The sequence below is a fragment of the Mus musculus genome, chromosome 5 (genome assembly GCF_000001635.26).
Source record: "Mus musculus strain C57BL/6J chromosome 5, GRCm38.p6 C57BL/6J".
Taxonomy (NCBI): domain Eukaryota; kingdom Metazoa; phylum Chordata; class Mammalia; order Rodentia; family Muridae; genus Mus; species Mus musculus.
In genome coordinates, this window is record NC_000071.6 from 15,606,825 (window position 1) to 15,634,292 (window position 27,468).

A 27,468-nucleotide genomic window follows, 5' to 3' on the forward strand; every position below is an offset into this window, starting at 1 on the left:
GGGTGATGCCAATTCTTTAACAGAGAATTCCTCTTCTCAGGTACAACTGGGTCTTTGTCAAGTTGATAAAATGCAAGAAACATATCGTGCAAATGAAACGGAAGCAGCATTGAAAGTCTGAGTAGCCGGTGGGCATCCCTGCACATGTGCCTGTGGGTAGCTGACAGATCAGCTGGTTTAAAAGCAAGGCTGGTGGTCTAGTCAATCATGGTCGCTGTTCTAGTGCTAAACCAGATTCTGGAGAAAGCTCTATTGTTGTTAAGACTTGAGAGGAGCTTGGTGGCTGATTATGGGATGGATCATCGGGTGGGGTAGTCTCTGGATGGTCCATCCTTTCTTCTTAGCTTTGTCTCCGTAACTCCTTCCATGGCTTTTTTGTTCCCTATTCTGACACTACTGCATATGCCAGCAAGATTTTGCTGAAAGGACCTTGATATAGCTGTCTTGTGAGGCTATGCCAGTGCCTGGCAAACACAGAAGTGGATGCTCACAGTCATCTATAGGATGGAGCACAGGGCCTCCAATGGAGAAGCTAGAGAAAGCACCCAAGGAGCTGAAGGGATCTGCAACCCTATAAGTGGAACAACAATATGAACTAACCAGTACCCCCAGAGCTTGTGTCTCTAGCTGCATATGTAGCAGAAGATGGCCTAGTCAGCCAGCATTGGGAAGAGAGGCCCCTAGGTCTTGCAAACTTTATATGCCGCAGTACAGGGCCAAGAAATAGGAGTGGGTGGGTGGGGGAGCAGGGCGAGGGGAGGGTATAGAGAACTTTAGGGATAGCATTTGAAATGTAAATAAAAAATATTTAATAATAATAATAATAATAATAATAATAAAGACTTGAGAGGAGCAATGCCGCCTCAGTAATGTGCTGGCTTTATGATAGGGGCAGCCTCTGTTTCCATTATAAACTAATTGCTCCCACTTGGGCATGTGATCTCATTATGTGGTTATTTGTCCTTCCAGGCTTAATTCCCAGCTATAAAGATGTTTAACAACCAGTCCTGACATTCCTAGAATCCAAGGTAACTTCATAAGGGAGTTATTTAGGAAAGAAAATATTTTAAAGAGATAAACAGAGCCAGAGAAATGCCAAAATGGAATTAATTAGGTCAGTTACAGGAACCCCATCATTCCTTCAGGGTGAGTAGAGGGAGACAGAACTACAGAAAAAGAATGGATTGACAAGTATAGTGGTGTGTACTCAAGGTCCCAACTCTTTGGAGGCTGGGAAACTGAGGTTGGCCTGGGCAATATGATAAGATCCTGACTAAAACCAGACAAGAAACCCCTAAGTTAAACAAATTCTGATGGTAGTTTTCACCATCAGCCTGACTGGGCTTGGAATCCATCACTTGCAAGATCCACCTCTGGATACCTGGGAGGGTGTTCCCAGAATGGTATCTATGGGACCTGTACCACAGTGCATACAGAATCATTTCATAGGCTGGCTTCCTAAAATAAAATTAAGGCCAAGGAGGAGGTAGCTCTGCATTACTATTCATCTCTGCCTTGACTTCGAACACAACGCGTAATTCATCATGTCAAACTCCTGCCATCATGCTGTGCCCACAGTGACAGATTGAATCATTTCAAACTTTGAAACAAAATGAACTCTTCTAACCTTGAATTGCTCTTGGTCAGGTCACAGTGCTGAGAAAACTGATGAGCGTAGGTTAGTCAGCTTGTCCTCCTGAAATTCTCTTATCAGATACTTTGTGGACAACAATAGAAAAAAAAAAAGTAAAGAGTTTGCAAATAAAATGACGCTGATTGGTTAATGTCACATCTCCAGCCTGGCTCATCCAAGTTGTTTTAGTAAGAAGTAAAGGATGCAAAATCAAACAGTGGGAAAGCTCATCTCACAGGTGTTGTTCAGTTTGGAAAATTTGACCATATTTCAGTTTTCCTGATTTTAAAAAGTGTACTTATTACTTATCCATTCTGCAGATCTAAGGGGGGTCAGATGGCAACTTAGTCTTAATTTTGTGATGGAAACTGTTTGCATAAGTAGTTTGATTTTTATCCTCGATTTTGAGCTCCAATTCATGAGCTTAAGCTGGAATTATGGCTTCCTATACATTTTCTTAACACAATTTTTGCATACCTTTCTTAGCAGAAAGAAAGAAAGATCAGTAACTGGAGGATCAGAGCCAAAGTGCCTTGGGGCAGACAGGACAGGGTCTGACAGAGGAGTCATCACACAGTGCTTTAAGTGAGAAAAGGGCCATTCCTGGAAAATCACTGAAATGCTAAGAACAAGGCTCTCCTAAGTCTTGAACCACAAGTAACAGGGGTTAAAGACAAAAGACAGACAGACAGACAGACAGGAAGAGCTCTGACCAGGACTCTTAACTGTGTTACTGATTGTGAATCAAAAAGATCACTGAAAAAAACCAACTTGATGAAAGGGTATATATAAAGGGTCTTAGGGTTGTCATTGCTGTGAACAGACACCATGACCAAGGCAACTTTTATAAAGGACAATTTTAACTAAGGCTAGCTCACAGGTTCAGACTTTCAGTCCATTATCATCAAGGTGGGGACATGGCAGCATCTAGGCAGGCATGGCACAGGAGATGCTGAGAGTTCTACATCTTACTCCACAGGCAAACAGGAGAAGGCTCATTTCCAGGCAGCTAGGAGGAGGGTCTCAAAGCCCACACCCACAGTGATCTCACTTCCTCCAACAAGACTACGCCCTATTCCAACAAGGCCACACCTCCTAGTAGTGCCGATCCATGGGCTAAGCATATTCAAACCACCACATAGGGTTTGAAAATTACTTATTATTATTATCATTTTTCTTATTATTACTGTCATTATTGAAAGATTAATATAATTCAGAGTCTGGAACAGAACACATGGTCCAAATCCCAAACCTACAGTGTTGACATCTATAGGTAGGATAGTGATGCTATTTACATATTCATGTCATTATTTGTAAATCTCTATATATGTTTGGCAACTATTTGGCTAATTTAAAAAGACATTTGGTTGTAATTTTATTGCAAATATTCTGGACAGTAAAACTGAGGTTAATAATAATACAAAGCTCTGCAGCTATACATGCCTTTCATTATCTTTCAATCCAGAGCTTCAGAAAAATCAAAGAAAAAAAAACTGAATATAATATATGTTTGCATTATTAAATAAAATACTTATTAATGGCAGCTTTTATAAAATTATGCAAAGCTGCTAACAGGTTCAGTAGATCTTTTTCCTCTGTTTCCCAAGCTTTGTTTCTTCTCTTCTGTGCCCTGACTCATTTCTTATGAGAAAGGAGAACATCTTCTAGCTCCAAGCTGCTTTCCAATGAACAGCAGACGTGGTCATGTGATCTCTGACCTCTTGTCTTGGTTCCCTGTTAATTACTAATTACGCTGTAGGACCAGAACACTGGGCTCTTGCAGAGATGATACACAAACATCGGTGAGCATGAGAGCATGGCTGAAGGACAGAAGGCCTCCCTGGAATGATGTTAAACAAACACAACTGTGAGCCTTAGTCACTGCTCTATTGCTCTGAAAAGACACCATCATCGGGGCACTTCTTATAAGAGAACTGCTTTACTTGGAGCTTGCATAAAGTTTCAGAGATTTGGTCCATTGTTGTCTCAGCAGAGAGCATGGTAGCACTCAGGCACAAGTGGCTGAGAGCTCTCCTTCTGGATCACCAGGCAGGCAGCAGGAAAAGAGAGTCTCTGGGCTTGATCTGGGGCTCAAAGCCCACTGCCCATGGCACACTTCCTCCAAAAGGCCATGTCACCTCATCCTGCTAAGTACTGTGACTCCCTGATAACTAAGCAGGAGCAAAGTAAAGTAGTGGTTTTTATATTGAGTATATTATTGGTTATGAGTTATAAATGATAGAGAAATTAATTTTAAAACTCAGTTTTGGGTAACATTTTCATTAAATAGACCACTAAAATTAGCATTCAAGAGAACTAAAAAATCACATAAATGCAAAGTTCAATTTTACTTTAGTAATTTCTGCTGGCTTTGTGCCCAACCCTTCTGAACGTTTTTTTCCTCTCTAGTAACTTAGAAATTCAGTTTTCAGTGCCATCTACTGCCCATTCTTGGCATAACAAGCAAAATAAATGTACAGTTTTCCATTTTGTTTCTAGCAAATACCATTTAACAAAGTGATAACAACAAAGTAGAAATCACACTGGCACTGAAAATTCTGTATAACTAAACCACCAAAGAATGTAAATATTGTTAACATAGTGAAGTAGGAAACAGCCTACAACAGTCAAGGAGATCTTACTAGTCCCACATTGACAGCTGGGCTCGGAAGAGACATCACACAGCAAAGTTTTTAGAAAAACTATACCATTGACTTTTTGTGGTTTTGATGTGTGTATGTGTGTGTGTGTCTAGAGAATGACATTGGGTGTTCCCTAAATCACTTTTAAAATAAGGGCAAATTCTTATTTATTTTTCTCACATATAGTACAGTCTGTCCCTTTCCTTCCCCCAACCCTCTCCTCTCCCCCTCCCCTTTCCCCAGATCCACCCTCATTCCCCTCCTCTCAGAAAAGCACAGGCCTCCCAGGAGCATCAACCAAATACAGCATAACAGGGACAATAAAACTCAGCACATGTCATCATATCAAGGCTTGGACAAGATAAGGCAGGTCAGTGGAGGAAAAGGGTCTAAAGGAAAGCAAAACATTCAGAGAGAGCCTTTGCTCCCACTGTTAGGAATCTCACAAGAACGCCAGGCTACACAACCATAACATAAATGCAGAGGACCTAGATCAGACCCGCACTGGGCCTCTGCACTCTGTGATTCCCCACGGGTCCTTGTCAGTTGATTCTGGTGTCATGTTCTATCTTTCATTATTTTTTTAAAATATATTTTCTTTATTTACATTTCAAATGTTATCCCCTTTCCTAGTTTCCCCTCGGAAAATCCCCTATCCCCTCCTCCCTCCCCCTGCTCCCTAACCTACCAACTCCCATTCCTGATCCTGGCATTACCCTATCCTGCATTAAGGGGGGAACAGGATGATCCTGGGAGGTAGAGAGGGACCGGGGAGGGAGAGAGGAGGGGTGGAAATAAGGGAGGCAGTATCAGGTACTGGTAGGAATGGGAGAGAGCTACAGGAGGTCAGGATTTCGAAAAATAAATTACATAGTGGGTGGGAGGATGAAGAACAGGGATAGACTCTTGAAGCTCTCCGACATTAGGGAACAAGAGGCTCCCAAGACCCAAACGGGATGGATTTAGTAGAAATGCACAGAGAAGGGGAAGATAGAACCTGTAGAGAGCACAGGCAGTAGATAGGCATGCCTCCCTCACCTCCCCCCAGCCCGCACCCCACCCAGGCCAATGCTCTCTCCAAGGAATGGTGCCACGCACCCATCTCAAAGATTTTAACCAAGAAACGTTCCTGAGAAAAGGAAGAACAGGGACAAGAAATGGAGCAGAGACTGAAGGACTTCCCTACCTGGGGATACATCCTGTCTTCAGACACCAAACCAGACACTGTTCCTGTGGTCAAGAGGCTTTTGCAGACAGGAGCCTGGAGTGGCGGTTCTTTGGGAGGTGTGGCCAGCAACTGACCTTTGGAGCCAACCAGTACACGGAGCTCAGGGAACTCATTGTGGGAGCTTGCAGAAAAGCTGGAGGTGCATAGGGGAGTGCAGTCCTATTGAAAAACAACATCTGCTGGCAGGACCAGCCAGTGCTCCTAGACACTAGACCACAACCCAGGAGTGTATAAGGAAGGATCTACAGCTCCAGATACATTGTAGCAGAGAATGGCCTTGCTGAAAGCAATGGGAGGCGAGGCCCTTGGTCGTGTGGAGGTTTGATGCTCCAGTGTACTGTGTTTCTGAATCAGTAGGGCAGGAAAGGGAGGGTGGGTGAAGGAGAATCCTCAACCAGGCAGAGTGGAGGCTGAGAGTGCAGATGTAGTTTGAGGGGTTAGTGAAGGGTAACCAGGAAGTGGTATATCATGTGAGATGTAATCCAATGGAATGATTAATAAATACATTTTTAAAAGACACACATATGCCACGCATCTAATTTTACCAGTGAAGACTCAGTAGCCAGCTCAGAGAGTCAGGGAAAGCACCCAGCTGACCTTCCTACCCTGATGACCTCCCAGAAGGAACGCATTCTTTATCCCTCTCCACACTGTCTTAAATATCCTTCAACTTAAAGACCTTCTTTCTGAGGCGGGAGAGTGGTGGTGCATGCCTTTAATTCCAGCACTTGGGAGGCAGAGGCAGGCAGATTTCTGAGTTTGAGGACAGCCTGGTCTACAGAGTGAGTTCCAGGACAGCCAGGGCTATACAGAGAAACCCTGTCTAAAAAGAACAAAAGAAAAAAGAAAAAAGGAAAAAGAAAAAACAAAAAAAGACCTTCCTTCTGTTTAGTTATATTCATTCTCTTTCAACTGGTTACTTGCTCTAACTCTTGACCTGGAGTTGACTTTATTTTGCTTTGCAATAAATGTGTGTGATAGGGCTGAGCCACAGGTCAGAAATGTACACTGAACAGAAAGCTCTTGGGTTACAGGTCTGTGCTAGGGCTGAGCTACACCATAAAAATTTTTTATTTTTTTATTATTTTTATTTTTTTGGAATCAACACAGTCTTGGGGTTTACAATGTGACCAAATATCCTGCTGCATAAATTAGCAATATTCCCTCCCTTATAGAAATCAAGCTCTCTGGCAAGTGTTCTGCTTATTTCCAGGCATGCCTGAGTGCATCATTATGGGAACATAATGATTCCAAGGACATCAGAAATGGGCTCTTGAAGCTGTTGCACATGGCAAATAGAAACCTAAAAAGCACCAAGCCACCCCTGATCCTTATCATAAGGGATAAATTCCCCTCCCCCCTTGTCACATAATTCATGGCAAGAGATCACCATTCTTCACCTTGGCTCAGTGTCCTATGTGCTGCTGAATGGAAGAGTTTCTGTCCAAGGGTCACCAAACAAACCACAGAAACACTGAATTTAGTTAAATGGGGAAGGTTTATTGAATGCACACCCAATTACAGAACAACCAGGGCAACAGCTGAAAACTGTATGCTAGACATTTCTTAGGGCAAGCTCCATGAAAAAAACCACAAAGAGCTCATGCACAGGGGCTGGAAATGCTGCCCTGACTCAAGCCATTTTAGACTTAATAGTTCATATTGACCTTGAATTTGAAAGTCTTATGTGAAACATATAGATGTGGAAATTCATAAGATTAACAAACCTCATAACATACAGAACATAGCAGGGTACATTGTCAGCATAGCCCTGCTCTGAGTCAAGATTTTGTTTCGTTTTGTTTTACATCCATGACTGGAGTCTTAGTTAGGGTTTTACTGCTATAAACAGACAGAATGACCAAGGCAAGTCTTATAAAAACAACATTTCAAAGGGGCTGGATTACAGGTCCAGAGGTTCAGTCCATTATCATCAAGGTGGGAGCATGGCAGTTTCCAGGCAGGCATAGCACAAGCAGAGCTGAGAGTTCTACATCTTCATCCAAAGACTGCAGGTAGAGGACTGGCTTCCAGGTACCTAGTGTGAGAGTTTAAGCCCACTCCCACAGTGACACACCTACTCCAACCAGGACACATCTAATCCAACAAGGCTACACCTCCATATGGTGCCACTCCCTGGTGCAAGAATATACAAACCATCACATTCCACTCCCTGGCCCCCATAGACCTGTTCAAACACATGAGTCTATGGGGGGCCATACTTAAACATAGCATAATGCAAAATGCATTTAGTCCAACTTTTAAAATCCTCATAGTCTATAGCAATCTCAACAATATTAAAAGTCCGAAGTTCAAGGCCTCTTCTGAGATTCATCCAATCACTTAACTGTGATCCCCAAAGTAAAATACGAACTATGCAATCTCCAGACTCTGCATCTCCATGGCTGATGTCAAAGTGGTCTTCAGATCTCCACTCCTTTTTCATCTTTGTTGACTGCAAAAACTGCTTTATCCTGGGCTGGTTCAACTCCCTGTTAGCAGTTTTCTCAGCATGTATCCCATGGCTCTGGCATCTTTAACATCTTTGAGTCTCCAAGATAATTTCCATGATGCAGCTTCTTGGTTTAGTGTCTCTGATTCCACTTGATCTTTTGGGTTCCTCCTAAGGGCTGGCATCACTTCTCCATCTCTGCCCTCTGTAGCACTCTAAGCTCAGGTTGATCCACTCTACTAAGGCTGTTGTTCTTGGTGATCATCCCATGGTACAGACATCTCCAATACACAAGTGGGTTCCACTCCAACTAGGCTTCACCACGAGCCTCTCATAGTCTCTCCTCATGGTGCCAAGCCTCAAATCCTTTGCATGACCCCTTCAGTCCTGGACCATCAACTACAGCTGAGGCTACACCTTTTCCAATGGCCTTCCATGACCTCTCACAATGCCAAGCCTCAGCTGTTCTTCATGACATCTTCATGCCTTCAACACCAGTACAACCTGCGTGACTCTTCCACATTACCAAGTCCAGGAGCAGCAGGAAGTACAACCTTGGCTATCTCTGGAGCACAGCTTCTTTGCGCTCACAGAAAACAATTCTCAGATTTCAACTCAGTGATACTGGTCTCTTCTTAATCATTGCTAAGTTCTTAGATCCAGCTAACCAGCATCAATTGTCCCAGTAGTTCCTTCCATTCTTAACTCTAGAGTCAGAGCCACATGGCTGAAGCTGCCGAGTTCTGCTGCTTACAGGAACTAGAACATGACCCCTTGTACTATTACATTATCACTGACTTTATGTTTTCTAAATTATTCACTGCCTAAGCTTGGCTATTCTGGTTCTTGCTCTGTAGATTGACCTTCAATTCAGAGATCAGCATGCCTGTCTCATGGGATTAAAGGTGTGTACCACCATGCCTGGATCTAAATTCATCTGGGTAGGATCTTGCCCCAAGGTCCCACTCCCTTAATCTGTTATCTCTTAGAACACAGTATTTTGCTTCATTTCACTTCCTGGTACCCCTTTAATACTTGAACCATGTATTTTATATGTTTCCTTTCTAAGCTTGCTATGCTTGTTCAAACTTCTCTTTATAAGACTCAACCAGAGAACAAAGTCTCTGCTGGGCTTTTTTGAAACTTCCCTTGTCAATGCAATTAATCTGATGCTCTTCACTTTAGTCTCAGGCCGACTTTTCAGACAAGGGCAAAAAGTAGCCACATTCTTCACCAAATACCACAAAAACTGTCTTTATGCCACATTCTGAAATTCTTCTCCTTTCAAATCTCTTAGGCCAGGTCAACACAGTTCAAATACTCCCAGCAACAAAGTCTTCCATATTCCTACTAGGAATTAATGACCCATTAATCTCCATTTAAAGCATTCCACTGTGTTGCAAAACCAAAGTCACCAAATCCACATTCTTTCAAAGGAAAGCATGGTCAGGACTATCACAGCGATACTGGTACCAACTTCTGCCTTATTTAGGGTTTTACTGCTGTGAACAGACAGCATGACCAAGGCAACTCTCATAAAAACAACATTTCATTGGGGCTGGCTTATAGGTTCAGAGGTTCATTCCATTATCATCAAGGTCATGATGGCATGGCAGTATCCAGGAAGGCATGGCGCAGGAGGAGCTGAGAGTTCTACCTCTTCACCCAAAGGCTGCTAGTGGAAGACCGACTTCCAGGCACCTAGGGTGAGAGTAGTAAGCTCACACCCACAGTGACACACCTACTTCAACCTGGTCACACCTATTCCAACAAGGCCACACCTCCAAATGGTGCCACTCCCTGGTGCAAGAGTATACAAACCATCACAACTGGGAAGCATATTACAGCAACAGCATGATATAGACAGCTGCCTTGTAACAAATTTGCTACAGATATGGTCAGGGGCAAGCCTTACCAGAGAGAACTTTGTATCATTAGGAAAGATGTCTGCATGATGTTCCCATGTGTAGACAAGGTCCATGGCCTCAACAGGAGTTCTTTGGAAGGAGGGCAGAGAATGTGCTTGTTACCTGGAATATGGGCCTCAGCAGTGTTTCTCAGCCTGGTCAGTGCCCATTTCATATCACTCTGTCCATTCAGAGGAACCCAAGGTGTCCTCACATCTTCCCTTTGAGCCACATCTAGGCACAAAAAAGCCAGGATACAGTGCTAGTGTCTCACTCCTCAGTTATGCTCAATTTTCAACTAATGTTTAAACAAATAGAGTGTGGTCACTTGTTATTGATAGTCTTCACATCTTACTGAGGGAACCAACTGTTGACTACACCCAACTCTCTAAAAAAGTCTGTGCCCTGGGACATATATATAAATAAATCTGACATGGAGGTGCATGAACACTTTCCTGTACTGAACATAGAAAGATGGAGGTAGAAGTATGATGTATGGTTAATTAGCCACCAAGTTCACATTGTGTTCCTGGATTTCATCTCAGGACAAGGAAGTGAAGAGTCTCTGATGGCCTCTCTCTAGCCCCTTGAAAGGTTCTCTGAGCTCTGACCTCAGCACTTAATACTTCCTACTGGGGCAGCAACACTAAAGGAAGCTAAGATTATCATCAGCACAGTACCACGCTAGCAGCAGTGGATATTACTCAGTTGTTCAGGTGATGATACTCACTTTCATTTGTTCGTAATGTGGGCTGAGGGAAAAAGAGAACATGGTCCATAGAATGGAAAGATCATTTTCACTTCTCCGTCTTCCCAGAAGAAAGACTGGAAGGGAGAGAATGGTAAGTTCTTTATAATAGACAAGAATTGGTAAGTGAGGCCTTGGACGTAGCATGTGTTTCAGAGTTGTTTTCTGAAACAGGATCTCAAATACCCAATGTGGGCCAGGTTAACCTTGAGCTCAGACAATTCTCCCTCCAGTTTCCAATATTTGGGCTTACAAGTAGGGCCTCCAAGTACTGTGAAGACAGAACTAGTCATTATGAGAGACCCGGATAATCTAATGCTGAGGCATGTACTGCTTAGTATAGCAAAAGCCATCGTGTTCTATGTCTGCCCCCTATCTCAGATAGTTGCTGTCATATGACACCCAATCATCAACACAGAAAATCAACTTGACTCATAGGAAAGTCATGATGTCCACATCCTGTTCTGTTCTGTTCAATGTTTGTTAATCTTACAATGGTCCATAAACCTTTCCATGGGACCCCTCAAATTAAGGGTCAATATGCACTGTTATATCTAAAATGGCTTGATCAGAACTGACCACTGGATAGTTCCTTAACTTTAAAAGAACTAATTGTGCTTTTTCATTTGTTTTTTTTTTTTTTTTTTTTGTCTTTATACCTTAACAAAGATCTATTTTGGGGGCCCTAGTTCAACCCCCAAAACTTGAGCTATGATTCTGATCAATCAACTTAGGGTCTGCATTTAACGAATCGTTCATATTTGACTGAGATTGTTTTTTGTGTGGTTTGTGGGGCCAATCATGAACCCAAATACAAGATGCTAGGCCCTTGCTCTGTAAACTAACCTATGTCTATTGTATTTCCCTATATCTTCTGTCTGCACATCTGCCCCTCTGTTGAATATATTATTTACTTCATACAGAATCTCATGGTATCTCTCAGAGAGGGCTGTAAGCAATACTGCTTGGTGAGTTTGGTGCAGTGAGGAAAGCCCCCACCCCCACTCCCCACCCCCACCCCCGCACAATCTGAGGGCCTCTCATTGGTGGCACCAATATTTCAGTTTCCTCTGCCAACAGATCTCTAGACTGTTGTCAGAAGCATGATGACTGCATGATGACTGCATGTCTCCCTCCTAAGGGATCTTGGGGCAACTTTAAATGCTAAGCACAAGGCTTAATGAGTGTGGCCCCTAACACACACCCACACTGTAACTGGCCCTGCAGGCTCAGCCTGGATGAGATTTCATGCACCTGTACATGATGAGACAGGAGTAGATTTTGGCTGCATATTCGTACTGGTATGATTTCTCAGTAGTTTTTTAATGGTTCATATTGCTGATGAGGAAAATTTAAGGTAGGATGAGATATTTCTGAGAAGGGTTTGGAAAGGAAACACTCAGTTAGATACATAGGAATTACTTAGGTGTTGCCAATCAAGCCTAGAGCAAACCCTGGCTTTGGAAAGAGGATGTGCTCAATGGCTATGCCCCAGGAAAGGGCAGCTCAACTTCCTGTCAGTACAGGGAGAACATTATCAGGGAACCAAAGGCTGTATGTAGTCCATGACATCAGCAGTCCCTTCCTGGACATTCTATTGTCTCCTGGAGAGTTCTTAGCAACCTCTGTGATGTCACCAGTGTTGTAGTGACAACAAACTCACTGAGACTTCTCAGTCAGAAGCTTGACATTGCAGTGATGGCCTTGTTTGCCCGACTCTGCAGACTTTTTCAGAGAGCCAATGTGGATGGGAGAGAGACCAAAGAGGGGAGGAAGGATGCTGACCTTCCACCTGAGAGTAATGAAGGACGAAGGAGGGGGACTTGGTGAATGTGGAGTAAGTCCTGGGAAGTGGATGTTGAGCTTCCTGGTAGGGGTGGCCTGAGATGGCCTTTCTAGTAATGGGGAACTGGAGACTCTGGGTAGTGAAAACATTTCCATGGTTATCACAATTCTTGAACATCAAGGATTTCAGAACAATACTTTTCCATCCCCTAAGGCAGGCATTGGCAAGGTCAAAGCTGTTATGCTATGAACTTCAAGTCTTTACTTGCACTGGGTATTGTGGGTGTTACATGGGAACAGAATGAGACCATCAGGAGTGACAGCGGGTCTAAGCAATGCCAGTTTGGGGGAGGGAAATCCTGCACTTCAGTCCATGGCTCCTTTTAGCTCCTGTAGTTATCTGACATTAGTGACAGGGAGAGAATGGTGCTCCAGACCATGACCTCATGTTCTCAGAACTACTCTGACCTCCTGTTTGTGACAGTTCCTACCTTACCTTTCTTTATCACCAATTGTGTTTGGCAGGCATTTCTATGCTGTAAACAAAGAACTATCAGTTGATACACCCAGACAGAGGGGGATTCTATTGCTACTTCTGGGGTGTTTGGTGTTTCTGGGGTGGGGGGGGGATTGATCATTGTGTTGACCATGTTCTCCCCCTGCATGACTTTTTAAGCCAATTCCTTGGCTTAGAGTAACAGGTAGGATATCTGAGCATCTCCAAAATCTCAAATACTTTTGAATGGTGAATCTATCATCTGACTTGTAAAGTCTCAACTCAAGGTTCTGAAGCCAAGTTGTACTTTGTGCTGTTGATAATCATCCTGGAGAAGACATCTCTCTGGTTATCATATCTATGTTTAGGGAGAGAGAGGAAACATATGTCTGCTTACATCTCCTGATATCTCTAGAGTGATGTTAGAATTGATATCCGCTGAGAAGAAATTTCATGCTGGGACCAATCTCTTGGTGGTGTCACTAGGTTACAGGCATTTTTCCTTCTCTGTGGTCAGTCTACACTCTTTGCATTCTCACATCAAATAATCTTGTATTCATCTACCTACAGTGGCTCTCAGACAGACATCATCCCCTGTACCTGTCATAAGCAAGAAGCAGTTTGAGAAGGAAGAGAAAAAGCTGATCAAAGAGATCCAGCTCACTACCAAGGAGACAAATGAGCTGAGAGATCGCCTGATCTACGTGACCGAGGAATCCATGAACAAGAGGTATACATTGCTCCAAAACCTGTGGTGTCAGTCTGGGGTCTGCAATGCCTCCCTCATCTTATGCTTTTAAAGGGGTGGGTTCTAGGAAGCTATACCACGAGAACATACCTGGGCCCCACTTCATGCCCCTAAATACCTCTTAGAGGAGAGGCAGCACCTGAACTTTTGTCAGGAGTGAGAAGGGAAATAGACTCTTCTGCTCCCTCCACTTGAAAAGAGGAACTTGGAGTCTGAGTGAAGAACTCAGGGATAGAGGCAGTGATGAGTTCCTAGAGTTCATTTGGAAAGCCTTTGACAGGAGGTTTCTAGGTGATGGGAGTTTGTAGTTGTGATTTTACTTGTCTGGCAGGTGACTGAGTGCTGGAACCTCCAGGTAGCAGCTGGAGGGGCCTGGTCCCACATGGTTCTTCTCAACTGCTTGATTAGAATGGCTGAGTTTCATGCCTGTTCCTCTTTGTCTGTGTGCCTTATACCCTGAGACAGGAATGTTGTATACATTTCTTCTACCTCTCATTGTGTTCTCTATATTTCTGTGTCTCTATCTCATTCTCTCACTCTTTGTTTCTCCATCTTGTGTATAGGTCTAAGTCTATGAGCCTGTGTGCATGCACATGTCCAGATGTGTGAATATGTTTTGTATGTTTTTATTTCTCTCCACAATTTGGAATCTAGCAGTCTGTGTTTTTCTCCTAAGGATTTACCTGCCTAACAGTTTTCAGGTGATGTGGGTCCTGAGGTCTGGTTGTCCCCACTTTAAATAGCATTGCATTTTGACTATGTGGTCACAACTGTTCATACATTTGTATCCCTTGAGCAGATTATAAATCTGTGGTGATGTCTGGCCTCATCTCAAGAATCATGTGTAATATCTGTCTCTACAGTATTAGTTATCCAGGATTCAGAATCCCTTTTATGAAAACAGGAGAATTAACATCACAGGTGTCTGGTGGGCAATGACCTGTAGCCTAGCTTCCTGAGAACATAACTGTTTAGTCTGCCCTTCAGCCCTACTGAGTAAGGCAGACAGCCAGGGCACCCTCCATCTGGATGCCTAGCTTCTGGTGTTCTGGGGCCAGGATAGCCAGTTTTCCAAGGTTAAGAAAATCTCAGCATTTAGAATGCAGAGTGTGGTTTCCATGGTTGCAGTAGTCCAGGACCCAGCCTGAGTTCATGTGTTACTAAAAGCCTAAGTTCATGGAGTCCTATCTTCCTGGGGCAAGGCCCTACCACAGGCAAAATCCCCTTTATGAAAAATTGAAGTTAAAGGAGAAGGAGATCATGACATTTCTACACAACTTAGAGATGGAGAACATGGAGGCCCAAGAGAACAAGCAGGAGCTCAAGAAGGAGACACATTTCTATCGGTAAGTTCTTGTCAGGGAGGCCAACACTTGTGAAATGGCCATTTCTACCTTCCTTTGTTTCTGGTCTGGAGAGTCTGCAGGTCTGGTTCTATCCTTTCTGCTTTTTAGCCATCAGTGTGCCTTGGATCTTTTGGACTCAGTTTTCCTAAGTCTCTAAGACACCCCTCCCAGTGTTGTCCAGGCATCCTCAGGAGCCTCCAGATAGGAAAGTGATTCAGACCATAAGAGGGTTATTATGCAGTATTGGGCCTCTGGGGCTCAGGCGGGTTTTACAGACCTGAGTGTATTGTAACACAAGGATAGAACGCCCTCCCTTTTGTTCCACCAACCTACCCTGATTGTACTTGCACCCTACTAATTGGTGTTGCCCCAATGCATGGGCTGTCATGGGTAGATGGAGATCCCTCTTTCTTTTGGAGAAACATGGACCCTTTTTGGTGTTTGGACTGCAGCCAAAATTTCTTCTTCCCTGAAATGGCTGGTTGCTGTTTGCACAGCTGTCATGGATGTATTGAGGTGGATTGTATTAGATCTTCATGGGAACCAGGGTACTGGTCAGGTTAATGGGACCTATAAGTAGAAATGGGAGGAGGAGGCTGCAGGATCTTACCATGCAGAGTGTCCTTACAGTAACCTGCACAGCCGGCTCCTGATGGAGGAGAATCTTATAAAGAAGAAGTTGATGACATTGCAGCAGGAGAGCAAGGAAGTACAGGCTGATTGGGCCATCATTCACCAATGTTTGGTGGAATTGAACCTGAGTGGTAAAGACGAACAGGAGGAGAACAGCAATCTTGAGACTCCAGAATATCAGGTAGAGACAAACAATTCGGTCAGGCTATGACTGTCTGATACCATTGGCACATTAGATCTATCTTTGCTTCCCCCCACCACCTTTCTAATCTACACTCCCAAGCTGCCACCTTCCTCATGGAATGTAGCTGTTCACTGCTCTGTCTTCACACAAGTATTCTTGGAAGTTAGCCTCTTGTGAGACACTGAATTAGCTTCTTTTGAGACACTGTTACCACTGGCAAATGTACCTTTCAACTCTGCTTTAATCTGCAGCCCACTACAGGGTGACAGGTGAATAACATGTCACATTCTTGCATGTCCTCATGATAGGTGGAATGCTATGCAGAGGTTTGAGTGAGATCTGGGTCCTTAGACAGGAGACAGGCAGAGGTCTTATGGCATCCCATGTGTCTGCACCTTGGAGGGATTAGAGCCAAGTACAAATGTCAAATGAGTGCTTCTCATTATCATTGATCTGGTGTCCTGTGCCCTTCTCCTTTCTTCCTGTAATCCACTGAGGTCTCTTCCTTTGCCATGTTTTTGGTTGGAACTGATAGAATCCTGAGTTGATCTTTGTCAGTCCATGTTTTTGTGACTGTTGTTGAATATTTTGCCCTGTCTTTAGATTTAACATCAATAACTTCAGTTAAAATATTAATGTTGACTGTCAAGTACAGTTGAGGTGGTAGGAGGCAGTAGCCTCACAGCTGCCATGCCTGTCTCCTCCACTCCTGTGTCTTAGTAACTGCCTTCCTCTCCCAGGTCTCAGAAACTGCAAGAGAGCTGGGATTGGCCACAGCTGAAGAAGACAGCATCCTGCAGAATGAGTTGCCAGGCCAGGAGGCCCCTGCTGAGCACCATCTCCAGCACCTACAATCATCCTCGGATGAATCTTCTTCCATATAATTCATTTTCTTAGGGTGAATAGGCCTTTACTAGGAAGCCATGGCTGATTCAGGGCATTGTTCCCTTTTCTCTTCAGACAACAACTCTTGGCAGAGTACTGAGGTGACTGCACTGCCACCAAGTGTCCAAGAGGAGCAGCAGGCTGGAGGGCTGTGCTGCTAAAAGTGCAGAAAAAGCTGAACAATAATTTTCTGTTTGGTTTTTGTTCTTTGAGTGTTGATATGTTATTTAGAAGTTATATGTTCTTGTTCTTGTATTTCATTGTTTGTTTTTGCCTTCAACTCTATATTAATTGAACTTTTAAAACCTTTTTTTAAAATTTTATTTCTTATGAATAAAAATTGATTTGCAAGTAGTGACTCTTGAGACCATCTTCCTTATTCAGGTGTTCTGTCCCCTGCTGCAGACCTAGAATTCACAGCCAGAGACGGATCTCTGTAAGTTCCAGGCAGCCAGGGCTACATAGTAAAGCCATAGCCACCTAGGGAGTATACAAGGCAATGATGATCTTTTGTGTGTGGATAATGTCACTTACCCCATGGACACACACTTGATGATGTAATCACTGCCATACTGCATCCATGGTGTCATGAATTTTCTTACTTCTAACATATAGTACTCTGTAACACACATCCATTCATGATCCTGTGGACCAGATATTGAGTAATATACCGCCATTACTCTAAAGCTGCCGAGGAAATAAAAATATTCACAAAGGAATATAAAATAAATGAGGAAGGCCAGAGCCATATGCCTCAGTTTTGCTTGCAATATAGCATCAGTGACAACCACACAGCAGATATAATGACCTTCCAAGTCCTACTGGGAAATAGCTTTTGATAGATGCTGTTGTCCTTGACCATAAGCTTGCTGTGCTTTTGCTGTTGCTGATTAGACTTATGTTTAACATTTATGTGAATGGGTGTTTTTCCTATGAATGTAATACTGTATGTGGCTCCTCCCGAGAGACATTTCCCTCAGAGGACAGAAGGAATCACAACCATTCCTGGAGATGATTGTTAGGCACCATGTGGGTCTTCTAGAGAGTAGCAGATATCTAACCTGTGAGGCATCCCCACACCTCCTGCAGTTGGCTTTTGTCCTTTCAGTGCATGTCCTGCATTAGATGGACAGGATCAAGTCCAGTTGAGTGGAGAAATCTCAGGAGATGTCTAGGTACAGTACCTGACCTGCACATACTCATTGTCCTAGGCTGCCAGGCATGTATGCAGGGCTCCGATATTACCACTGCTAGTTCTGTGTTCAGGATATTGCCTCAGTATCTTTTATTTTCAATTTTAGAGCAGATCTTCACCTCTCATATAGGATGACAATGTAGATTGGGCACTTTTGTAAAATTTAGAATTGAGATTAGCTTCCTAGAAGCTTGATTGGGAAAAAGAACCCTCTTGATACCATGAAATGTTTCTATTGTTTCTTTTTAAGTCAGATATGTTTTTATTTACATTTCAAGTGTTATCCCCTTTCCTGGTTTCCCCTCTGAAAATGCCCTATCTCCTCCCCTGTCCCCCTGCTCACCAACCATTCCACTCTGGCTTCCTAGCCTGGGTATTCCCCTACACAGGGTCAAGGCCTTTCCTCCCATTGATGAACAACAAAGCCATCATCTACTACATATGCAGCTGGAGCCCTGAGTTCCACTGTACTCTAGTTGGTGGTGTAGTTTCTGGGAGCTCTGGGAGTACTGGCTAGTTCATATTGCTGTTCCTTCTATGGGGCTGCAAACAATGTCAGCTCCTTGGGTCGTTTTTCTAGCTCTTCCACTGGGGCGTTGTGTTTAATCTAATGGCTGACTGAGAGCATCCACCTCTGTATTTGTATTTGCACTGGCAGAGCCTCTCAGGAGACACACACACACACACACACACACACACACACACGAGAGAGAGAGAGAGAGAGAGAGAGAGAGACAGAGACAGAGACAGAGACAGAGACAGAGACAGAGACAGAGAGACAGAAAGAGAGAGACAGACAGAGAAACAGAGAGACAGAGAGAGTAAGGAAACATAAATACAAATATAGAGCTTATGAAATGGCTTGGTTTAGATGATTAGTTGATGAGTTAATGACATGGTTGAGCAGGTATTCATCATTGCTGTCAAGCCTAGAAACCAGAATTTTTTCCTTGGAATGCACATAGTAGAGAGAACAATCCTCCCTTAAAGTCCTCTGGTCTTCATGTTTGTGTGTGTGTGTGTATCTGTGAACCCATAGTATTTCTTTACAAAATGACATTGAAGACCATAGTGAAATCTAATGTGGAGGAATCCTGCAGATTTCTATTAGTATTGTCTCATGGCACTTTGCAGGTTACACTGACATGGTGGACTACTTCAACATACCCTGAAACCTGCCAGTGTAGATGTTCACCGTGAGGCTGTGGTGTGCATCACCACCATGGAGATCAACAAGGTTTTGATGTATTGCATTCTGCAGTTCTTAATGTGAGACAAAGCCTCATCTCATGGAGAGATAGGTAGGATTTGCCGTCAGGGAATAAATGCTGAATTCAGTCAATTTGATACAGAGAGAACAGTACAAAGAATCCGTGAAACCAAGATCCTGTTCTTTGAGACAATCAACAAGGTAGACTTATGCTTAGCCAAATTAACTGAAAGGTAGAGAGACAATACCCAGAATAGCAAAATCAGAAATGAAACAGGAGACATAACAATGGACACTGAGGTAATTGAAAGAATCACTAGGTCTTACTGCAGAAGCCTGTACTGCAAAAAATAGCAAAATCCAAATGAAATGGGTGACTTATAGACAGCTATCAATTATCAAAGTTAAATGAAGATCTGGTAAAGTAACTAACAGGCCTATAACCCCTAAGGAAATAGAAACAGTCATCAAAAGTCCTCCACTCCAAAAAAGCCCAAGGGCAGAAAGTTGTAGTGCAGAATTCTACTAGATATTCAAAAAAGAGTTATTGAAATACTCCTCAAATTATTCATAAAGTAGTAACAGAAGAAAAATAGCTAAACTCATTCTATGAGTTCATAGTCACCCTGATACAGAAACCACACAAAGACTCAACAAAGAAAGAGGAATTCGGTCCAATTTCTCTTTTTTAACCACTTCATACTAATTTACTTATCTTCATAATAAGGAAGAATATGTCTTCCTTGTGTATTTAAAATTATGAGATTAGATACTCATATTGGACAGAAGGTAATTGGGTTCATAAGAAGTGATACATAATAGAAAAGAACATGTTCATGGATTTGGAGTCAGGACTATGCTGTGTATTGGTTATTGAAAATTAATATCAGAGTGACACAGTTGTGTGTCTTTAGGAAGATGACTGGTGGGAGACACTGATCCTAAAATGCCTTCTGTATTTTAGTCCATACAGAAAAACATAGGAAAAAAAGAATATATTGGAGTACATCCAGGAAACAGTTCTGGAAGCCATTAAATATTCCCAGAGGAAAAGTTTCAACCAGTTGCTAAAAGTGTTTTTACCAGGTGGGATGAAAGATATCCTTTCAAATACAATTGGTGTGAAATGGGTGAGCGAAAGCTTTACCTATTCACCCTCTTTCCACTTTCTCTCTACTTTGGGGTTACTCAAAGAATCCCAAAACCTTTCCACCAAAATCTGGGTTTCTACAGGGCAGAGATTGGAAAACGAGTTATGAAAACATACACAGAGTTCACTTAAGGGCCTCACTTGAGTGGAGGAAAGCAGGAAAGGTTTAGGGGAGCAGAGAAGTTATTTTTCAGGGCCTGTGGATATAAAACACCAGGTGTCTTGGGAGAGAACAGAATACTTTGGTGGTATCCCAGCTGGAAAGAGATGGTGTGTGCAAATCAGGATAATAGCAAGAAGGTTAGTGACATAGAAAGATATTCTACAGAAAGTGTTAATTGAGGGAAACTACTACTGTCCTGGAGTTCGCAGCAGCAGAGCTGTCCCTTTTTTAAATTATTAGATATTTTCTTTATTTACATTTCAAATGTTATCTCCTTTCCTAGTCTCCCCACTGAAAAGCCCCTATTCCATTCTTCCATCCCCTGCTCACCAACTCACCTACTCCCACTTCCCTGTCCTGTTATTCCCCTACACTGGGGCATTGAGCCTTAACGGGACCAAGGGCCTCTCCTCCCATTGATGCCCAACAAAGTCATCCTCTATTTCATGTGTGGCTGGAGCCATTGTTCCCTCCAAGTGTACGCTTTGGTTCATGGTTTAGTTCCTGGGAAATCTGGGATTACTGTTCATATTGTTATTCCTCCTATGGGGCTGCAAACCACTTCAGCTTCTTTGGTCCTCTCTCTAACTCCTCCATTGGGGAATTTGTGCTCAGTCTAATGGTTGGGGGCAACCACTCACCTCTGTATTTGTCAAGCAGTGGTAGAACCTCTCAGGAGACTGCTATAAAGACAAGGAGGGATATTCATCAAAGGTAAAATCTACCAAGATGAACTATCAATACTGAATGTCTACGATACATGTTTCACATTCATAAAAGAAACTTTACTAAAGCTCAAAGGATAAACATGCCGAGAAAGAAAGCAGGGAAAGAACACCTTTCACAATATCACAAATTATTTAAAATAACTTGGTATGACTCTAACCAAGCAAGTGAAAGATCTGTATGATAAGAACTTCAAGTCTCTGAAGAAAAAAATTGAAGAAGATCTCAGAAGATGGAAAGATCTCCCATGCTTATGGATTGGTGGGATTAATATAGTAAAAATGTCTACACTGAGGGTGTCATGTTCTTGTGGTGTCCTTTATCAGTGTCTTCTCCAATCCTTCCTCCACCTTCTCCACAGGACTCTGGAGCTCCACCTAATGTTTGGCCGTGGGACTGCATTTGTTCCTATCAGTTCCTGGATGAAGACTCTCTGATCTCTTTGACATGATTGTGCTGGGCCCTGGTTCCTGCATATCCTGCAAACTGTAGGTCTGAGGTTTTGTGGTAGGGTCCAATCCCTCCATTTGAGATCTTGCCTGGTTACAGAAGATGGCCAGTTCAGCCTCTGTGTCCCCCATTACAAGTCCTTGCTAGTATGACCCTTATAGATTATATGGAATTTCCATTGCATTATATTTCTATCTCATTCCTGAAATGTCCGCCAATTTCAGTTGTCCCTCCTAACACTCTCCTTCCACCCTTTCTACCAGATCACTCCCGTTCCCATCCCCAGCCACGCCCAGTTTGCCCTCAAAATCTATTCTAGCTCTTCTTCCCAGGAAGATCCTTGTGTCCCCCCACCCCAAAACCCCAATACCCCCCACCCTATCCCCTTAAGCCTTCCTTGTTACTTAGCCTCTCTAGGTCTGTGGATTATAGCATGATTATCCTTACAGCTAATATCCACTTACAACTGAGGACATGCCATGTTTGTCTTTCTGGGTCTGAGTTACCTCACTCATGATAATGCTTTCTTAGTTCTGTCCAATTGCCAGCAACAAATTATTACCATTTTTGTACTTATTTATTGTTGTTATCATTATTACTATCATTATTATTTGAGACAGGATCTCATTAAGCAGCTTTGCCTGGCCTGGAACTATCTATGCAAATCAGGCTGACCTCCCACTCATAAAGATCTGCCTGCCTCTCCCTCCTAAGTACTGAGATTCAAGGCCTTGGTGACTATGTTTGAGGTAGAATTTCTCTTTGGAACTTGGAGCTTGACTTTTGTCACTTCCAGGGACCCTCCTGTCTCTGTTTCCCCAGAACTAGGATAATAGAAGACCACACCACTCTCAGCATTTTTATGTGGGCTTGGGAGATCATACGCTGCTCCGAGGGATTGTGTATAAACAGTTCATGGTTGAGCCATCTCCTTTGCTCAACTTCTACCTCTCCTTAAAGGCGAGGAATTGAGAAAACTTCTCAAAATACAGAGACGTGATTTTCATGAGTGAAACTCTTCCGGTCATGTCAGGACACTGAAGAGAGAGCCTCACAATATCCTGGCAAACCGCTTTAAAGTGTTCACTTGATTTATAGCGTTATCCACATTAAACCTTTCCTCTTTAAAGGTTTATCTTGCTTTACTACACTAATTCCTCCTTGTATGTTGACAGTTTTTCTTATGCTTGTTCTTTTGAAATGCCACTTTATACATATCTTCTCTGTTGAGCCTTTATTTTCAGAAAATGCTTTTGCTTTCCCGATGGCTTTCCCTTTTCTCCCCACCTTGAGTTGTTGGAGATAAAGCTCAGGGTCTCTATCGCTGAACTAGATCCTCAGCCCTGGGAGTCTTTACTGTCTACAGAGCATCAGCCTACTTGGGTGGCAGTTGCTTGGGTAGATAAGGGTATACTGCTGGTGATGAGTGCTCTGACAGCCATGAGCCCTATATGATCCAGCTTTGCTACTGCCTCTGTGAACTCAGCTCACAGATGATCCACACCTATATAATTGTCCTCATTTTACCAGAAGCTACCTTATTTTCCTAAATCGCTGCTGCGAGATGCTGATGGGACTGTCAGCATCCAACAAACACAGGTGAATCACTTTGACACAGTGGAAGGCATGGACCAGTCACATCTTATCACAGCAGTCTCTACTGCTACATCCCTTGTCTCTGAGTGATTTCAGGGTTCATGATTTAAGTTTCAGAAAAATCCCCACAGTTATTAGATCTGAATAGGAGTCACAGTGTGGAACAAAAGCATGCTGTATATACATTTTGTATTACAAGAAAAAAAATCAGTTTTGAGGCAAAACAGCCAGTAGTTGACTTTTTTAAAAAAAACTTTCAAAGTGTTTTATCGCCACCTCGTGGCAGAATAGCTGTAAGGCAACTAACAGAAGTGCTTTTGGTGTCCTAATAAAAAGAAGCAAATAGGTTCGTCCTCATTCAAGAAGAGGTGAAAAAAATGCTTTATCAAAAACAAGAGAGAATTTGGACCTCTACTGAAATTATAGTTAGCCTTCCGATTAGACTTTGCGAGAGCATTTTAGGTGATATCAGTTCCCCGACGCCAGGAGGGGTTATGATTTTCATGAATAGTTTCATCTATCCGTTCAGCAACAAAAGGGAAAAATCCACTTTTAAGCTCTATGAGGGGGAAAAACACCCTGTCTCTTAAATAAACTTGTGTGTGATAAATACTTTCTCAGTGTTTTATCCTCAGTGCTCCAACAACTACGGACTCGTGGAGCCTGTGAACTGTAAAGGCCCAGATCTGCTTCTAGAGTTCAGAGGTTCCTTTACTGGGAAGACTTCATTAGAAAACATTCTGCAAATTGGAAAGATTGCCTTGTTTTTATCTTACCATTCAAAAGTAGTGTCTGTTTTACACCCGGGGTTTTAAAGTGTGTTTTGTAGAGCTCAATAACTTTCCCTATTAATTTTTCCCACCAAAACAGTGCTTTTCGGTGTAATCCTGGCTGTCCTGGAACTCATTCTGTAGATCATGCTAGGCTTGAACTCAGAGATCTATCCATCTCTGCTCCTAAGTGCTGGGATTAGAGGTTGTGCCACTGTGCCTGGCTCTCCTTATTAATTTTTCACTGTCTCCTTAGATTCAAAATTTAATAAAGGAGTAATTTTTTGTATGTTTCGATATTTCATAATTGGATCTCACCCAACTAAGCATTTTAAATAGGAAACTTTAAAGATTATTTACTGTGTAATAATAGGAGCAAAGTAAAAATGCTTTCTGCATATCAGAAAACATTTGTCAAGATCAAAGGAAGCATCCACCTGACCTTCAATACATACATCCATTTACATATTTATGATATATATATAAAGTGTGCATTTCATAATAATATGGAGATATTGAGAGCATAGCATCATTTTTCTCTTTCCTCCATTCTCCACCTTTCCAATGAATGTTTCTAGGCTAAAAATATTTTTTTTAAAACAAAAGTTAAAGAGCTAATTTAAAGCTGGTACTTGGCTACTAGTAAGTCAGGATATCCTTGGGAGTCCTGCTAAAATATTTTAGATAATATTGGTAGCACTTACGAAATTAACTGGGGAGTTCCATAAACTGTTCATGTAAATGTCAGGTCTATCACAGTCGCTCAACTCTTTTTGTGAAAGACGCTGTCACAGACAATACAGAAATAAGTGACCAGGTGCACAGGAAAAGCTTTATTCACAAAACCAAATGATGTGCTAGATATGAATCAGGAGCTACAAGCTCTGGGACAACAGAAATCATGACGGAGCCATGTCTGTATCTGAACCAAGTTCCCCAAAGAGTTTCTCTACTGTGCCAAGCCCCCAGACTATAACCTAAGAACTGCTTTCTGAGTAGATCTTTCCTATGGATCCTTCCATTTTATGGACATCTCTGCCAGGTGATCATGGTCTTCTAGTTTACCAGTTAAAAATAAGGATTTCTTTTATCACTGTTTGGGGTGAATGGGTTCAAACTGTCCTTTCTGGAGACCATGAAGACATAGACTTGCTTCTTTTTGATTAAGCACAATCCTAGAGTCTTAGTCATTACAGTATATAACATCATAATCACGTAAGAGAACTACCAGGACTGTAAAAGTAACTTATTCACCAGATGTAACTGTCATCTTGGAGGCTTGTCCTTCTAGTGCTTCCTGAACTTGGTCTGGTTCAATTCTTTGATCATGGCCCAAATCCCTCTCCAAACTGACTGATTCAAACTGGTTTCTCTTGACTTCTGACTAAATTAGTCTTAGTCTGTTTACCCTCAAACTAACTCTATCAATCTGTTCTAACCTTCTGTCTGGTCTCTTCTTATTCTCTGGCGTGTTCTGTCCTCACCTGTAACCTGTCTCTGTAATCTGCCCTCCCTCCCCAACTCTCTTAAGTCCTTTCTTTCCTCGCTGTCCTCATAAGAATTGGGCATATCCTATCTCTGACTCATTCTGTTATCTCTCTGAATTATCACTTTGCCCCTCAATTAGATGTCACTTACAAACATGACTCTTCCTTCTATAAATGAACCTTACTTTCATTGTTTGGGATTAAACGTGTGTAATTAGGGTATGTCTGCATTCTAGCCAAATCACATAGGTCTAAGTGGTCTATGGATGTGATTCCTTGCCAGAGACAATGTGTACTTTTTTTTTTTTTTTTTGGTTTTTCGAGACAGGGTTTCTCTGTATAGCTCTGGCTATCCTGGAACTCACTTTGTAGACCAGGCTGGCCTCCAACTCAGAAATCTGCCTGCCTCTGCCTCCCCAGAGCTGGGATTAAAGGCGTGTGCCACCACACCCGGCCAATGTACTTTTTAAATGTGGAAAATGAGCTTTTTTCCCTGACCACAGCGAGATTGTTTTTATATGGTAGTAAAGCAAATTAACCACCTTGAATTTCAAAGAGAATGTATAAGTGTACATGTTCTATATATCTGTGTTCATTTCTTACAAGAGAAGCAGTTCTGTGTTCAATTTATACCTACTGCTTTCTTCCTGCTGTGAAATGGCAACTGTTGATAGATCATTGTGTTTTAAGATGTAATGGGTAGGGGACTATATTTTTATTTTACTTGGCATTAATCTGTAAAATGTCACTTAGACATATATGATAGCAACACTTGAAGTACTATGTAGCTTCTGTATCTCCGTATATGATTGCATGGCCTAATATCCTCTTGTACCTGGACTCCTCATAACTGTATTTAAATTAACAACACTCACAGATCCTAAAGTTACTGAAAATGTAAATTTCTCTTTGCTTTCTGATTTGAAAATTCAGCTAACACCTAAGACTTGTACTATATGGATTTTTCTTGTTATGTGTCCTGTTGGAAATTCCTGAAATTGTTAGCACCATCATAGAATTTCCAGAGTACTTGAAGTTGTATTTGCATAGTTGGACATAAAAGAATTTGTAGACAATGATTCTCTCTTTTTTAATAAAATGAAAAATTTGAAAAATTTAATTCCATGTGAATTCAATGAACATTTATCATGATTTCAATATTATTGTTCAGAATTAATGTTCAAAAATTACGTGATTATCTGTTATTTTATGAAACATGTTGGCAGTTGTTGACAATAATGAATTGAACCATCTCTCTTATTAAATTTCAACAATTCAAATGCAATTTTTATCACTTATCTACTTATTTGTCTAGTAGCACTAACCAGCTAAAATTAATTTTAGAAATCTTTTTCACATAAAATAATAAATAAATTGATAACAAGCTTCATAGCACATTTTTGTTTGCCTTTAATGAAACTCTTCTGAACACACTCTGACATTTCCTATCTAATTCTCATCCCACAGGTATTCATTTATTACTCTATTAACATGCAGATCAGTAATAGTGTCTTAATCTATCTTACCGTGCTATCAATTAGGAGAATATCCTTGAACATAGGGTGGGGAGATTTGCTAATACACAATTTTTTGAAACTTGATATCTCTAATAGTCCTTTGAGTAATGTAATTTCTAACAATTTTTCTATTTAAAATGCACCTTCTGAAAATAAAACTCTGAAAGATTAAGTATAATATTAACATTAAACTCATAGGTCACCATGTTGGTTCATACTATGACATAAGGCTTACAAATGCTTCTGTATGTATGTACTTATTCATTTACTTACTTGTTTATTTTCTCTAACATCCTGCTGCACTGGGATTCCTGATGATTGGATTTCAGTTATGAGCAGGCAGAGATCCTAAAGTTAATGACATATTAAACATTTAGCTTTACTTTCTATTCTGAAAATTCAGTTAATGCTATTATTTGAACTTTATTGATCTTTGAGACAAATCTCACTATGTTTCTCAGGCTGGTCTCAAATTTGTAATATTCCTGGCTCAGGGTTCTGGGATTATAGACAAGTA

At 41.9% G+C, this 27,468-nt stretch overlaps 1 protein-coding gene and 1 long non-coding RNA gene across 4 annotated transcripts; one reads left to right on the top strand and one right to left on the bottom strand.

Annotated features, from left to right (window-relative positions):
* Positions 1-3,207: 3,207 nt before the first annotated feature.
* Gm30417 lies at positions 3,208-27,286 on the bottom strand. Of its 3 annotated transcripts, XR_001784800.2 has the most exons (5): positions 27,225-27,286; positions 21,047-21,088; positions 15,596-15,742; positions 9,986-10,096; positions 3,208-3,473 (listed from the first exon to the last, which is right to left on the bottom strand). It is a non-coding gene; the product is annotated as a predicted gene, 30417 (long non-coding RNA). The 3 variants fall into 3 exon arrangements; XR_389755.3 differs by lacking the exon at positions 3,208-3,473 and having other exon boundaries at positions 9,718-10,096; XR_389756.3 differs by lacking the exon at positions 3,208-3,473 and having other exon boundaries at positions 9,718-10,096; positions 21,047-21,085; positions 27,225-27,281.
* On the top strand, positions 12,275-17,040 carry Speer4d (spermatogenesis associated glutamate (E)-rich protein 4D). The gene is made up of 5 exons (NM_025759.3): positions 12,275-12,447; positions 13,462-13,621; positions 14,842-14,985; positions 15,616-15,799; positions 16,543-17,040. Exons 1-5 carry the CDS (start codon positions 12,441-12,443, stop codon positions 16,684-16,686), a joined length of 639 nt encoding a protein of 212 aa, NP_080035.2. The 5' UTR covers positions 12,275-12,440; the 3' UTR covers positions 16,687-17,040.
* Positions 27,287-27,468: the final 182 nt, after the last annotated feature.